This window comes from Aulostomus chinensis, chromosome 15 (genome assembly GCF_037954235.1).
Source record: "Aulostomus chinensis isolate RoL2024-O1b breed Wild chromosome 15, RoL_Achi_v1.0, whole genome shotgun sequence".
Taxonomy (NCBI): Eukaryota; Metazoa; Chordata; class Actinopteri; order Syngnathiformes; family Aulostomidae; genus Aulostomus; species Aulostomus chinensis.
In genome coordinates, this window is record NC_141334.1 from 12,766,613 (window position 1) to 12,783,205 (window position 16,593).

At 41.0% G+C, this 16,593-nt stretch overlaps 2 protein-coding genes across 2 annotated transcripts; both read right to left on the minus strand.

Moving 5' to 3' along the window:
- Window positions 1-4,253: 4,253 nt before the first annotated feature.
- Window positions 4,254-5,174, minus strand: LOC147248750 (odorant receptor 131-2-like). The gene has a single exon (XM_086179105.1). It carries the CDS (start codon window positions 5,172-5,174, stop codon window positions 4,254-4,256), a length of 921 nt encoding a protein of 306 aa, XP_086035231.1.
- Window positions 5,175-9,239: 4,065 nt separating this feature from the next.
- On the minus strand, window positions 9,240-15,282 carry ppme1 (protein phosphatase methylesterase 1). Its single transcript, XM_086226063.1, has 14 exons — window positions 14,989-15,282; window positions 13,876-13,969; window positions 13,529-13,621; window positions 13,387-13,444; window positions 12,845-12,896; window positions 11,700-11,854; window positions 11,456-11,546; window positions 11,228-11,293; window positions 11,015-11,141; window positions 10,794-10,923; window positions 10,524-10,568; window positions 10,358-10,422; window positions 9,810-9,877; window positions 9,240-9,594 (listed from the first exon to the last, which is right to left on the minus strand). Exons 1-14 carry the CDS (start codon window positions 15,072-15,074, stop codon window positions 9,591-9,593), a joined length of 1,134 nt encoding a protein of 377 aa, XP_086082189.1. The 5' UTR covers window positions 15,075-15,282; the 3' UTR covers window positions 9,240-9,590.
- Between the last annotated feature and the right edge of the window lie 1,311 nt (window positions 15,283-16,593).

Genomic DNA, 16,593 nt, shown 5'->3' on the forward strand with positions numbered 1-16,593 from the left:
AAATCATAATCACTCTATTGGTAGTGCTTTATTACGGTTAATGTTTGCAATAAATCATATGGGCTGAAAAGCACGGATGTAATTACTAACAACAGTGATGTCAACCCATTTAGTTTGGCCAGTTTCAAGGGATCAGCCTATGAGCTTAATGGTTTAACCGGCCTCTTTCACAGCAGACATTTTGATAGAACGATGGCTCCATTCCATTAATTGTTAAGCCAGTGAGGATGAAGAACACCGGGGCTCTGGGTCTGGCTCACCTAAACGGGATGTGGATATTCTGAGCCTATCATTAATCACTTGTGCTTTTCCCTCTTTGACAAGTCAAAATGGCGTAAGCTATTGTATTGCTTCCTTGATCGTGATCCATCAGGACATCTGCTTGTGTATTCCCTAAAAAGTAAATGACAAAAGTTGCAGCCCCCAATCCAATCACTCAGGGAGTTAATCTTTGTGAAGTAAATGTGGGTAAAGGTGTAGAGCGAGGGTTTGGGAAGCAGCACCCTCTCCTGCTGACTGAACGCTAACCAGGTCAGTGCTTTAATTTGAATCAGTGCCATTCTCCAGAGAGCCACAGGGGATACAATTACTCACTAGTAATTGCAGTTTATCAGAAGACTTTTTTTGCTCGCTGCATTTTATTATGTTAGCACTGTACGTTGTTGTTTTCCATTTCCTGTCTATGTTATACCGGCTTATGTTGTAATTATACTTCCCTTTCTTTCCAATACAATTCAAAGTAAACTAATATACATACAGATTGTACAGAAAACACCAAAAATGAACAAAAACAGACTTCGCATTATCAACTCCAACAAAGAGGTTATGATTTCAGTGGGGTTTGTTTGGTTTTATTCAATTTATTTTATTTTACCAGATTAATCCTTCCTTCTCAATGGTCTTCTTTTTTCTTTTTCTTTTTGTTTTTCTTTTTTTTTTTACAAGGGAAAGCTGGGATAAACAGCAGCATAAAAAAAACTTACAGACAAGACAGCGATTCCAGACCTAAAAAAAAGATTAAAAACTAGCTGTCTGTCAATTAGCAGGATTACACACACACACACACACACACACACACACACACACACACACACACACACACACACACACACACAAATCTAAGGCCAAATTTCAACTTGATCAAGGGGGTGGAGTAGCCACAGCCAGGATCCCCTCACTTTTAACATAGCAAGATAAGGCTTTCTCTCTCTCTTTTTTGTTGTTGTTGACATTTTCATTTATTTGTCAGAAGAAAAAATGACATTTTTCAAATCCCATGCTCATGTTTTGATTCAGAAAAAAAAATCCTTCTAAGATTCCAAATGTACCAAACATGTGCATAAAGTACAAATAGAAACTTTTCTGCAACTCAGAAAAGAGGGGCAAATAATCTGAGGGGCCAAAAGTAAAAGCTGCGTGAATGAAATGGGCTTTTATTAAACCAAATCCATGGAGTCCATTTGCGATCATGATAACAACCTTTCTCTCCTGCTCTCGTTGTAAAGCTGCTCCTTGTCACCAGGTACTTTCTCCCTCTGGAATGTTTTTCAACCCCTCAAGTGCTCTTTTCACGAAGGCCAGAGAGGAGTGGAGAGGGCTTGAGGATTGTGGCTGAGTAAAGATCGGTTAAATTAGTCCACCTCCCGCTCAGGCGCTTCTTTTATTCAGGCGGACAGGACCTCCCTCACTGTTTACCCACATAAATTGGTCTCTGCTGTCTGTCTCAGGCTGTCTCAGTAACAAGGTGTCCATCTTGGCTGTGAGAAAGCGCAAGGGAAGGGAGAGGTTTCGTAAATAACAGGTAAAAGTTTCTTGAGGTGCCATCTCAGGGTATTAAGAGCTGCAGTTATAGAACCACCATATATTCTAACCAAAGGTGACATCTGCTGGAGAAAGGAAGAACTCTTCTCATGCTGAGTCGGGGTTTACATCACGATCAGGGCACCCACTGGTGTGAAGGCCTTATTCCAACTAAAGGTGGTTACCAAAATAAGAGTATTTTCAGGACATAAACGCAAATAATTTTTCACACAGCAAGCTTTGAGGACAGAAAAAACATGCGCCTGTGCATATTTAATACATTGTATTCACACTCGCTGAACCGATTTGAATATTTTGAAGACTTTTGCTTATAAAAAACATCCATCCATCCATTTTCTACCATTGATCCTATTAAGGGTTGCGAGGGGGGGGGGCAGTCCATCTCAGGGCCAACACATAGAGACAGACAACATTCACACTCACAGTCACACCTACTGTCAATTTAGAGTATCAATCAGCCTCGTCCTCTCTTGATGTCTTTGGACTGTGGGAGGAAGCTGGAGTACCAGAGAGAACCCACACAGGAACAGGGAGAACATGGAGACTCCCACAGAAAGATCCTGTGCCGGAGCTCGAACCTGGAACCTTCTTGCTGTGAGGCAACGGTGCTGACCACTGCACCACCGTGCCACCCTGTGGTGAATGTTATAATTTACTTTTTCTTTCCCAAGAATGCACCTCATTCATAACATGATCTTGTCATGAAAAAATTAGTTGTAACATACAGTAGGACTGTTGTTTTTTTTAGCCCTAAATTTAGTCTTGCAGACATGGAGCAAAGTCTGGCAGCCATTTGAAACTCTTTGCTCCTGACATCTATTGTGTGCCTCTGGGACCATTAAAGTCCTTGTAATCCTGGGTTATTCACTTTTCCTCGAGGTTCATTTAATGTAGATTTGCGAAAGCTAAGTTCAATTTAAAATCACATCTTTAAACAGTCTCTCTTTTTTTAGAAAAATAGATAATCAACTTTTGCATGTCTTAGTTCATAGCATGCATCAGCAGACAGCAACAAGTTTTATACATGATATGATGGACCAAGCAAAGCCACTCCAAACCCATTTATTGGATATAAAATTAAGACTTAGGAACTGGAATCATTTTGAAGCCAAAGGTAAAACATTATTTGAAGACTTGTCCAAAAGTGCGATCTGAAATCTGCCGATTGGAATGTGGTGTTCCATACAGAAGCCCCATGCAGGGGGCTTCTGTATGGAACACTGAACAGATTTTTACAGCACAAAAACACACATTTAGATCTGAGTGGTAACGCTCTAACTCCCGCACAAGCTCAGGCTCCTCCCCCCTCAGAGAGGTGGCATTCCATGTCCCCAAAGTCAGTTTCTGCTGCCCTGATTTGGTCCATCGAATCCCTCTGCCGTCATTGCTACCTTTCTAGCAGCACACCCGACCCCAGCGATTCCCACAGCAGGTGGTGGCATACGGGACTGTGGGGAAGGGCTCCCTCCTTGATTTTTCCATAGAGGTCAAAGTTGGAAAATTAATTCAAAGAAAAACACATGTAACCAGCAATTGTTGGATAAAACAAAAGTGATGTCCACAGAACATACTGGGCCAGTTTGCAGACCAAAGGGTGTGTGTTTTGGCATAACAGGCACCTCCTCTGTAAATCTGCTGGAAATGAAACCAAGCTGAGATCATTTTAAAAAATACCACACCTCTAATTTAGCTTACAAGAATGACCTGAGAATAACATGTTTTTTTACTTTACTGATGAACAACACAATCATACCCACATCAATTTTAATTAAACAGGTGTGTTGACTTGCATTTCTTTAGTTTTCTTAACAAACTGAGAGGAAGTGATGGGAAAGTGCCAGCACTTTGGGGTTGTTGACATTAATAAATGCAGTTGAACCACCTGTCTTGACTTTATACAATAAGTCAGTCTTTTGCCACAAAGAAGATATCATTCATTGTAGAGTTAATTGTTGTTAGACCAAAGTGTACAAATAATTGCCATCAAGGTTATGCAAAGGCTGAATTTATGATAAAATCATAATATCAGTAAACATTTTTTAAATATTCTGAACCTAAATGTAATGTTGGGCAGCACGGTGGTGCAGTGGTTAGCACTGTCGCCTCACAGCAAGAAGGTTCCGGGTTCGAGCCCTGGCTCCAGCACGGCGTCTTTCTGTGGAGTCTGTGGTGACCTGTCCAGGGTGTACCCCGCCTGCAGGCTGCTGGGATAGGCTCCAGCCCCCCCCCCCCCACCTTAAAAGAATAAGCGGTAGAAAATGGATGGATGGATGGATGGATGGATGGAAAATGTAATGTTACCTGAACAGACCAAAAAATGATTAATTGATAATTAATCATGTGCAACTACAGTTATTGACATGCAGCAAATACAAGTTGCGTTCACTGAAAAAACAAACAAACAAGGCTTTACACATTTTGCGGATCTCATATCAAGATGTACGAACTGGATAAACAATGGCCTTGAAGCCAAAGGTAAAGTAATATTTGAAGACTTGTCTGAAGGTGCGATCTCTGAGGCCATATATGAGTGGGCTCAAACACTTGGGGAAGATGATGAGGCATAAGAAGAGGGCATACTGAAAATTAATTGCCATTACATGAGACATTTTCCACAGGTCACTGGTGTTTATCATGTTGAACAGCGTGGAGGTGGCATACAGGCATAACTGAAGCAGATGCAGCAACACTGTTTTGCTGGCCTTACTGGCCTCAGAAACGTTAGTGGTGGCGGCCCTCACAGCCACAATGATACAGATGTATGTATAGATAATAATATTGCTCACCACCACAAAAATCAAAGTCGTGAAGGCTGTATTCACAGTTGAATAAATCTTGAATGTGAAGATAATTTTTTTGCTGCAGTGCTTTAATGGAGCGGAGCCCCGATTCTCGAGGCTGACAAACAGGAAGAACTGGATGAGAGAGTCTATTGAGGCCATCGTCCACATGACAGCGATGGCGATGCCTGTTGTTCTGGGGACAGCAATATCAGCGTATCTCAGCGGAAAACAAATGGCAATGTACTTCTCCAAAGACATCGCAGCGAGGTTGAGGGGGGACACTCTGACAGTGATGCCTCCCAGCAGTGTGACAATCACACAAACATAGGTAAACATCCGGGCAAACGTCACAGCGAAAAAATACAGCATCATAACAACAACAAGCTGGAGGGAGTCAGCCAAGAGTAAATGACCAAACAGGATATAGTGGGAGGCTTCCAGGAAGTGAGGTTTTCTCAAAAAGGTGAACAGCATGACTCCATTTACATAAAGGATGAAAAGGCATGGCAGAATGGACAGCACAGCTCTGGCTGGCGTGAACATCTGGGTTACTTCTGTGGTGTTGTTCATGATGGCAGCATCACGCAGCATCTGTAACGCCACACACTAATACATCAGACTGGTTCTTACTCAATACTTGTCACACAATATCCTAAAAAGCATGTTGGCAAGGCAGAAAGACACACTTTCTTGAATGAAAACTAAAATATAAAAAACTTAAATAACTGTGTTATCAAAGTTCTACGAAAATACATCTGGAAAACAAATCAGCTTTATAATAATAAAAGTACCAGATGAAGGACATACTCACATGCTTTTGTTTTGTCAAGACTTCATTTGACAAGGTTTGGTGGCAACCTCAGAAGAATGAATCAAACTCCAGCCCACCGTGTCCTTTTATGTGTGCCCTGTCTCATGACATCATTGTTTCTGTCAGTCGACAGCCAGTCTAACTTCTGAAGAGGTTACTTTTTTTTTTTTGAAATGTAAGGGTTGGTGGAGTTGAGCACTAACAAGCTTTATTCACAGTTGTACAAAATTATTTTACATAATTACTAATTAGTTGTTTAAAATGAGTGAATAATTCACCGAAATCCAGGAAAAAGGACTGTTGCACTTTCCTGACAATCCGAGGAGGCTAAAAAAAAAGAATTCTTTTGTTTCAGTCACACTTATGTCGCGTTTTTATTAGGCCAAATGTTCAAAATAGCATGCCAGGCTCTAAATTAGCTCCAATATTTGTCTTCACCAACACTTTAGTGGCGAACCTAGAAATCAAACCAAAATCTAAGATGTTTTTACTCTGACTGTTGTGCACGTAGAGGGCCAGAGGACTGCCGAGGAGCTGCTGTGGAGGACAGACAGATGCTGGAGACCCATGAGGAGCCCCTCAGCCAGAAATAAACAAAGGTGACAAGTTGCAAAGTAACAGAAAAAACTAAGCACTAAAAACACAAAGGGAAACAGATATGGTGATGAGAGGATCTGACAAAGAAAGACTCCACTTATCCTGTTAAGGGTTGGGGGGGGGGGGTGCTGGAGCCTATCCCAGCAGCCTTCGGGAGAGAGGGAGGGTTCACCCTGGATGGGTCGACAGTCCAATGCAGGGCCAACACATATAGACAACAACCATTCACACTCACAGCCACGCCTACGGTCAATTTGGAGTTACTGACTAGACAACCATTTTTAAAAACCTACTGAAGTCATCTGTGACCCCAGGCAGTTAGCGTATGGTGCTATGTGTGCACCATGCATTCTGGTTGTGTTCTGCCTCATTTTGGTGTCTCAAGGGCATGTAATCAGTTCAAACCACTACCAAGGCACACAGAGGTAGTCATTAGACACCCTTAATATAAATAGGAGTGTGTCAGATGTGTCATCACTCAAACATATCAGATTGTCTCCTGTCACTCCCTTTAAAGCCCAGGTTGCCCAGGACTTGGCATGTTGTTATTTCAGTAGTTCAGTATTTCAGTTATGCATTTCAGCTCTGGAGAAGTGAACGCTTCCCATCTGAAGTAACAGACCTTCTCCTGCACCAGGTGAAGGCACGTGAACATGTCTTATATTTGTTTAAGAGAGCAGCAGGCATCCACTAAAGCCACTGGAGGGGAAGAAAGCCTGGGAGGAGGTGGAGGCCAATGTTTCAACGATGACGGCCATCAATAGAATCACACTGCAATGCCGCACATCTGCTCATCTGATTGATTCAACCTTTAAATAGCAGTGCACACATAACGCCGTTGCCCAAAGACCAGTCTCTTCTTGGTCTATGGCACATACGTTTCTGACATGACTTTATTTTTTTAAGAAGCAAATATGGTGTCCAACTGTAATTTAAGAAAGAAAAAAAAAGTCACCGTTGAGTTTCACAAATGTTTAAATTTTTGGACTCCTAGATCTCCTAAGTTCTTATTCTCTCTAGCTAAATTTACATTTTGGGAAGCAAGAAATGCAATGGTGCTACTTAGAGATCAGTAGAAAAAAACCTCTTCCCAATTTTTTCCGATGCAGCACGTCCAAGCCTAAGCCAACTTACTTGCTTAGTGCGACCTACTGTATGTTTCCAGACGTGTCAACGTGAAAAGTCCCTGGACCTATTTTAAATTGATGAGATTAATAAAGCAGAGCTTGTCTTTGCTTCGAAGGCTTCCCTCAGTTTCATGTCTGACATTTTGAACTGAATTTTTTTGTTTAGAGAGGTTTATAAGGATGTTCCCTATTCCCCAAGTTCTACTCCCTTTCAGCGTTGCTGTATGTCTTCCTACAAGCAGAACAGTTTCCCACTGTGCTTCTGCCCAGCAGCACCTTGGTGAACTTAAGGGGATGGCAATAAAAGCACCATGTTTTTTGGGCTCTTACACACCTCAGATGCCACTCTGCCTGGTGTAGGACTTTTATCTTTCACTGCAGCTGTGCTAAACCTCTAAATTCCTCCCCTCCCTCCGCCTGATCGAAATACTCTCTGCTCTTTGGTTCTTGTGTTTCAGAACGTCCCCACTCTTTTCTTCAGCTGCAATGCTAGCAAAGATTGTTATCATAGCTTTTTGCCTCCTTGTCAGCTTTCAGAATCCAAGCTGCTGACTTTCTCCCGACCACACAAAAGATGATCTGGTATCAAAGCCTGTTTAATCCAGCAAAAACATCGCCAAGCTGGTCACTGCTCTGCTGTAGGTAACGAGAGCAACAGTCTTGGAAGGCAACAACCATGAAGATTCAGGCACCTTGTTTATCCATTATACAGTTCTGATTCCCTCCCCCCCTAGAGACAGCTCCACTGGTGCCAGAAGTGGAAAATCAGGATCTCCTGCTGGAAAAATACGAATAATTCAATGGCATCTGGGATTTTGGTTATGAAACCATTGTGGCAAGTTCTGGGTGCATATTGTAGAAGTTACAGAAGTGGTAAATCAACTCCTCAAGGCTCTGCAGAAGCTTTCCCAAACCAGCAAAATGACACAGGATCGGTTGTGGCCATTAACTATGTTTGTTTGCAATGCATATTTCCCCAACGGGAACCAAATCAGCGACATGCCTGAACTGAAATGGGATCTGTCCTGCTAACACATGGCAGAAAATGACAAGTTTCCATTCACATTTAGTGATGTAAAGTAAAAGGTCGAAAGAGCCGATGCTGACTCGCTTAGTTCCTTGACCCAAAGGACAAGGACAGACACTGACACCAGTCACACAGGTCTTAGCTCCTCCTGGCACCAGAGGTCATCATCCGTGATGTCAGAAGCCACATGTACATGCATGACTGTTTCTATATTTGAAATTAACACCTACTGATTCCTTGCCTCCACCCCCCCCCCTATAAAAATGTAGAAATGACCACTGTAATCTCGATTTTAAGTCATTTACGAGGTGAGACATTCCCTAATTCATAAAAGTCAAGATGGCCACCAGAATGACATCTAGGAAAATGGATGTAACTTTTCCCTGGAATAGTTCACGTCAGGACTGTTTACAAACTCACTTTCCACACTCTCTGTGGTTTTAAGTCTTCAGAGTACAGTTATTACAGTTCATTAATAATTCAAATGTTTATATTGCTCATTATTGCAAGATGTTTTCAAGTATGTTAGTCCTTAGAGGTACAATTAAAACTACCTACAGCCCATTCCCTGGAGATGAACTCCTGGCACGTGACGGAAAATGTCAAACTTGAAGTCGAGAAACCATCCCTGCCTGTATCCTGTTTATTATTATTATTCAACTGCAGTCCAAACAGCACTCATAGAGTATCAAATATCAAACCTTTATAATCAAAGATGTGCAGAATTATCCATCAAATATGAGAGGGGAAATTTGTTGTACATCTTCTCAATTTGTTCAACTTTTTAATGTTTCTGAACCATAATGTGAATGAGACTGAAGTAACTGTGTGAAATTTTCACATAAATATAATTTAGTGGTTCACTTACACACCATTGTGACATTTTCTTTCTAACCTTAACATTTGCAGGAACTAGTTGAACATCAGTAGATCAGTTCTAAAAGGTCACCTGGAAGCTCCTTTCGATTGTGTATGATGGCTCACTGACTTTGAACACCCATTATGTTTATCTCGCTACATGAGCTGAAGACAAACTCAACGCGTACGTTTAATAGTTCAATACACGCCTAATATTCGTTTTCGCTGCATCCATCTTTAATCACTGTTTGAATTCAAACATTACAAACACGTATTATAACAAAATGAAACATTTAACAAGGAAAGCATGACATTTCAGAGATTTTAAAAAATATTTTGTAACGGAAAAATACAATTAAGTCCCAGTGTTTTGAAATAAAAATAAGGCGGAGCTGAAAGGCAAGAAAAGCTAAAATGCATAAGAAAAATATAATAATAATAATAATAATGGTAATAATAATTTTAATCGGTTTCCTTAATTTGCTGTTCAGTTGTACGATGATGTTGATGATTCTTCAAACGTTTCCTCTATGGCTGCTGGCTATATTCAGACGGAAAACTTGAAATTAGCTGTAGAGAAATCAGAAGAATATAAATTTAGCGTAGCACTGTAAATTAGAATACCCAAGCCAGCTGGCACATATTTTCTAAAACAAAAGAAAAAGAAAAAGAAAAGTGACTGCATTTAATTTTACATAATTAGATTATTCTAAAACATATGAAGTGCTTGAGGTGCTCATTTACATCGTGCTGTATTTACATCCTCACGTAGGTGGTTCACTTACCACAGATAATCTTCCTTAAACTCGGTGAATTTGTGCCGGACCATAAAAGCTGCTAGAGCGTCTGCTACCTGGAGACAAATGGCAAATGAAAAAACAAAGACAACTAACAATTACAACTGAACTGATCTGATTCCAATACCAACATCAATGCCTCCATTACAGGCTAAACATGTGGGATTGCTATCAGCCAGGTAGACTAACATCGCATCCGTCCTTCTCCACTTCTCTCAAACAGCAGCCTACACAGGGAGTTGATTTTCAGTACACCACATCAGTTACATGGGCTACCGAAACATTGAAATCTATTGGAAAATCCCACCGACAGAATGCTGACGCGCGCAGTGTCAAGGCAGAAGTTCCGGAGTGACGACAGTCAAGAGTAAATAATTCAAGTTCTTTGGCTCTGGATTCTCTGGATGTATTTGTCCATGTTTTATGAAGGGTTTAACCTGAGCCAGGTCATACAGCAAAGATGACATCATATAAAACCCGTTCAGCGTAACTAGATTGTACATATAAAATATATGTATCTTAGAACCATGGCGTACTTTTTCAGGTGCGTCCTCGTGGACAGCGTGACCACACTGAGGGAGAACCTGCATTTGAAACTTCCCTGTGGACAAACAAAGAGTGAGATTGTCCATTATATGATCCTGGACTATGTATAATAACATTTGGCACCAAAAAACGCAAACTCCACAGAACTCTCTTTACCTTGCATCTGCCCGATAGTGAGGTCTTTGTCCAGCCTGTCCACTCCTGTACAATAGAACATGTCATGGGTGTAATTGTGCAGTCAGCGGCAAAATATTTTTTGGGGGAAAAACAACAAACAAACAAACAAACAAAAAAAACACTTTAATGATCTGCATTCATCTAAACTGGTCCAGCTGCATTACAAAACTGCCTGTCCTTGTATAAGGGGATACTGTTGATGCAATTCTGAAAAATGTGAATGTTTACTGAGAAACTGTGGGACCGAACCTGCGAGCAGGAGCAGTTTGGGTACAGGACAGCTGAGGAAGAGGGCTGACAGGCCTTTAAACCAGCCTTCCCAGTACTTTTCTGTCTTTGACAAATCCACTCGCCATGTGAACACGCTTTCCTTCTTCATCTGTCCGGAGGAAATCAACACTTTAGATATTTTCTAACATCTCACCATCACTCGTTCTATAACTGACACACTTATGAAGACGAGACAGAACCTCTTGGTCGTCTTCCTTCATTCTCTTCTTGTTGGATTGTTCTTCCGCTTCTTCATCCTCTTCTTCTTCTATAATACCTTCACCGATGCTATTAGAGACACCTGGACTGCTGCTGGATTCCTCACATCTGTGAATGTTGCAAGAGGATAGTTTCATCCAGAATATTACACCTGAACGCCCACGCAGCACTTCAAGTACAGATGAGAAACACACTTCTTCACTTGGCCTCCCATTGACACCCGCGCTGACTCAACGTTTCGGATCTGGCCGCTCTTCACGCTACAAGGAGAGCGAGGAAAGGTTTCAGGCACTTATGTAAGGGAGAGGGGAGGCTGTTCAAACATCAATCGTGTCCAAGCTGAAGACCGCTTGAAATATTGCTAATTAGCTAAATATTCAGCATCATTCTTCTTAGATGGAGCAATATACTTTCATGTTTACCTCCACTCAATGGCATTTTCCAGAGATTTAAACATCTTTGGCCGACTTCTGAGGAAGTTCTGCATGCTGTTCAAAGCATCCATTGCTGTGCCTGAGAGCAAATAACAACAGTTGGAAATTTACTGCAGACTTAATCAATTTAAAACGTTTCGAGCGGGACACTAAGAGAATAAAATCATCTCCTTGTTTGCTCAGCTGAAAAATACCAGTCATCTATGTTGCTGCTGGACACAAAAACACGTACCCTCTACAACATCAATGACACAGAGGCCGAGCAGGGATGGTATATGATTGGCAGTAGCTGTGTGGACTGCAACGGCCCCACCCATGCTGTGTCCAATAATCATTATTGGTGGCGGGGTGTCTCCGTAGAGCGCCTCCACCACTTTGCCGATGTCCCTTTAGGGAGAGAAAGAAAGGGCAACTTGTTAGCTAGTGACATTTCTATCATATGCTTCTCTAAAAGTACAGTCAGAAAGCTCAGGGTCCTGTTCAGCGTACATATAAACACGTCAGGAAACGACCAAGTTTGAGCACGGCCCTTGCTCTAACTATAAAAAGCACTCCGCCGCTCGATCCTGTCTCCTTTATTTCTACGAAGATTTTCACAAACAGTGCTGATGTCACTCCACCAAACATTTCTGAAGTGCAAGTATGGATTAAGTTGGGTTTAATGAGACGCATGGAAGATGTTGCTGCCTGCAGCAGTAAAACGACACCACCTGACATGCAGAGACGCCGTAGAGACACTGTGGAAGTGAAAACATACCATCTGCAGCTTTAAATCATCAAACTTCTTCAGAAACAAAGCAGCAACATACCCTCTTACAGACAAAATTCCTAATGCAAGAATCTGAATAAACCTCCCTTCTTCTCAGGGTGACTCACTGATCCGCAGGGGCCATGTTTGAAGACACGTAGTTCTCTCTCTTTTGCTCTTTATGTAGTTTACTCATAACATGGTTAACAACAGGACCTACTTTGCGCTGGATGATTGTTTTTTTTGTGTGTTATAAGATGTTCACATCATTCTAAAGTCTCACTGTATTTAGGAACTCTGTTAGGATATTAGCTGCAAAAATAATTTTTTTTCTCCATCTGATACAGTGAATGCAAAACAATTCAAAGATGCACCAAAGAATTAATACTCTGTCTCTATGTGGGAAGCAGAAGAAAACCAAGCTGTACCCCACATGCAATACACCTTTAACTCCTTACTCTTCACAACTATAAATAAAGCTTTAGGTTTTCTGTGCCCTCTCTGCTTTACTGTTTCGTGCTTTGCTGCAAGGCTGAGATTGATCTGTTTGAAATAAGTCTGTACAGTGGCGTGTATGCCTTCGCTGCACACACACCCACAAACACACACTCACACCTACAGCAACGTACTTAGCCATCGTGTCTGCAGAGAGATCTTCAGGATTCTTCACTTTGGTGTCACCTACAGGAGATGACAGCAGCAAATTTCAACATTTGTTCCCTCGAGCTCATGAATATGCAAAGATGATTTCTTTCTTTCTTTCTTTGTGTGTGAGTGAGAGTGAGAGAGAGAGAGCGAGAGAGCAAGAGAGAGAGAAAGAGAGAAGACTTGGCCTCTGATCACAGTGGGCAGGGATGTGAACAAGCTACTTCAGAAGAGGAATTTCACAGCTGAATAATCTGTGGCCCTGTAGCAGCTATTTGGAGAGCCACCGGTTCAATTCATCTCCCTACATCCCCACTATAAAGCAGAATTAGAATCTTTTTAACTGAGAGAGTTAAGGAGAAGAAGTACTCATGCTTAATTACTTTTCCCAGAGCACAAGGAACTGATGAGCGAACTGAGAAATATCACAATCTGCATACTTATACAGAATACATCCAAGGAAGCTTCAAACTCCATTTTCAAACAAGCAGTAACTGTTTCTTGAGTGACTAAATAAATGATTTACCATGAGCTCGAAGGTCCATAGCCACCACCCTGCAATTGATCCTGCTGCATATTACAGCCTGCAATGAGACACAGGATATGGTAGTTTAACAAACACTGCATTATATGTTGGCATGTATTATAAATACAGTGTTCATACTCACAGTGAAAACTGCCCAGGAGAGAGCAGAGTGGCCTCCTCCATGAAGCAGGAGCAGCACAGGACCATGAGAACCACTGCAGTAAATTCTGAAAAGGTTCAAAGTAGTCAAGGAAGTACATGCTAATAATGTAGAGACAAGATTCTGTATCATACAACACAAGAGTACATACATGTATTGCACCTCTTAATGTTATTATGCTGAATTACTTAAGTTTCTAATCAAACCAACTTCAGAAAATTATGGTAAAACTGTCTCTGTTCTTTTCTGATAAAAAAGAAAATGGCTGAAATCTGAATATCTATGGGGATTGTCACACATGTCCAAACAGAGACCATAATCAAAGATATGTCTTTGTCATTTTCATTTTCCACCTCAACATCTTCCATGGTTTCAAAATACTGACTCCAGGGCAGGGGGGTGTAATCCCGCTTCCGTCCAGGTCTGCATTCAAATGAGAGACAACACAATCAAATTATCACAATAACACAAACATGTACATGCATGTGTAAGTCATAAATATGTGGATTGAGAGGAGGAATGAATTGCTGTCTTCACTTTGAGTTAAAAGCAGCAGGAAAAACCTGTAATGATTCGTATAGATTAAACATCCCCATACAATGTCTACTGGGATCATTTCTGCAAAAATGATAAACCACTTCAAAGTTGGCAACATATCAACAAATCTTCTAAAATTAAGACCCAGTACTGACAGAGGTATTTATAGAGTAAGAGGAGCCAACTTCATTCTCTTTGACAGTCATTTCGTTTTGCCTTCTACCCATCACATTTCAACCCTCCATGAGGAACCTGTCAGAGAGACTTCTGCCTCCAAGCACAGAACCTGCAACATAATCCAGGTTTGATGGTTTGACACCTGCCTGCTGCTTTACATATGTCACTGGAATTCTGCTTTTATGGTAATGGTAATACCTTCTAAGTAAATAAATAGATATTGTTATTTAAAGTGTTACAGTGAATGTTCTCAACGGTCCAACATTAATGTATATATGTGCATCCTGAGCATAAGCATCACGGTGATGCGAACAATTGAAACAACAAGCCAGAAACAAGTTACACAGGCTATTTAAAATAATCGAATATATTTTCATTCAACACAATTCTATTTCACTATTTTATTCTGTTTAAATCTTATTTTACTACGGCTGGGAAGGTACAGCGTTTTTTCCCCAGACTTAAAAACAACTGCGTATGACAGAGCTAAAGTTGCTAGCTAACCAATATGCTTATTATAAGGCGTTTTGTACACCGCTGATGGTCCAAACTCTTGCAGCGGCAGCAGCTAACCTAGCTAGCAGTTCCGCTGCTCCTGAGTGATGCATTTCCAGAAGACCGTCGGAGACTTTGCGGCGTGCACGGAGCGACCGACAGAAGATGTTACTAAATGCAACGTTATAAAAAGCCAACAGCATAAAAAAAATATAGCATGCAAGTGAACTCACCCCATTTTCATTTTGGAGCTGGACTGAACGCCACCTGCCATAGGAGGTCTAGAAGCTAGTAGGTTTAAATGCAACTGTTTCTCCATGTTGTGGAAAGGAAGCGGTGTCGGTCGCTGTCAGGAACGGTTTAATATGACCCCTGTCTTCCGCTGCATATGATTCTCCAGACGCTAGCCAGACATGAAATTAATCTCAGCTGGCGTTGTATTACGTTTGTCTGACAAGCTAAAGGCTGTGGCTCTCTTGCGTCTGCTGTGATTATTTTGGGTCGTTTCTTCTTCGATGATTTTTTTCCCCCACCGAGGATTGCCTCTCGATTACATTACTGCCCCCTAGTGTTTGCATAAATCACGACCCATCTTCTAGCGACCACAACTATACAAGTAGAATAAAACCCTTGGATGAGGCTTATAATGACCGGTTTGAATTTATTTGGTTTAAAAGAGGCGTTGATCGTTTAAATCCCCGTATTTTTGGAGGCTGCAGTTTGTGATTCTGTTTAACAGATGAGAAGATCCCAAGAAAATGTTTAAAAATATTTTTTTCATAAAACTCAAATATTATCATTATTATAACTTGATAGTATATTATCAAGGCCATTCTTATCATGTGATCCATAACTCTATATTCATTCATTTTCATAAAAATGAAATATAAGTTGAGGAAACCTGTTTTTTTCTTTTAAAAAAGGAAACGTAAAAGTGAAACCCTTGGTAGCTCTGAAGATTCAAACAAAAGGTGTCAGTCTTAAAGGAAATGGATAATGGTATGGTGGTGTCTTTAAGACGTTCTCTGTAACAGGATTGCTCATTATCACAACTTTTAAGCCAAAAAAAAAAGAAAAAAGAAAGGGTTGGATGTGCTGTTTAGATTCCAGATACACAAACCAAGATTTGTGTGAAGTTTGTAAGATAAAAATTTCAGTTACCACCTCTGATGCCAATGGGTTTTATAATAATAAAATGATCACCAGCTCATTTCAGGAACTTTATGTTCTCATATTGACCACAAGATGGGAGCAGTGCATACTCAATCCAGCTATTTACATTGGGGCAATTGGTTCGTACTTGTATGTTTACTTCTGTGGCCATGAAAGGGACGTGTCAAGCGGAAGAAGATAAATCGGACCATATTATGTAGTTATGTCACGTTAAGTTTGGAGGCTATTAATCTGCAACAGAAAATTTTAAAAAGGGTGTTGATTGGAAAGATTTGAGGATATAATATCAGGTTGTATTATGGGACCTGTTGTTTCTATGAGGGACAAGACGTTTGTTTGACATAACAGTTCGTTAAAATTTCATGGATGTTCCACATGAGAGCAACTGTCAGTGAGTGGCTCCAGTTGTCGTTTCAGGGCTCTAGTCTGAGCTGGTGCAGCTCAGACACCACAGAGACGGTTAAACACGGTTACATAAAGAGAATGTTATGACAGTTGAGTGTTTAAACAGACTTGATAATTTGATTGTGAGGCACACAAGAGGACAGGAATAGCTGGTCACAATCACACTTACTTCAAACATCCATCTATTTTTTATGCCCCTTATTCTTTATGGGTTGCCGGGGGGGCACCCTGGACTGGTCACCAGTCCATTGCTGGGTGAA

Bases quoted from the DNA above. Each gene is read 5' to 3' on its own strand.
- LOC147248750 (XM_086179105.1), bottom strand. From the start codon at position 5,174: ATGAACAACACCACAGAAGTAACCCAGATGTTCACGCCAGCCAGAGCT.
- ppme1 (XM_086226063.1), bottom strand. From the start codon at position 15,074: ATGGAGAAACAGTTGCATTTAAACCTACTAGCTTCTAGACCTCCTATG. The intron at 12,897-13,386 runs GTAAATCATTTA...CATCTCCTGTAG, and splicing joins TATGGACCTTCGAGCTCATG to GTGACACCAAAGTGAAGAAT. The intron at 10,423-10,523 runs GTAAAGAGAGTT...GTTTGTCCACAG, and splicing joins CACTATCGGGCAGATGCAAG to GGAAGTTTCAAATGCAGGTT.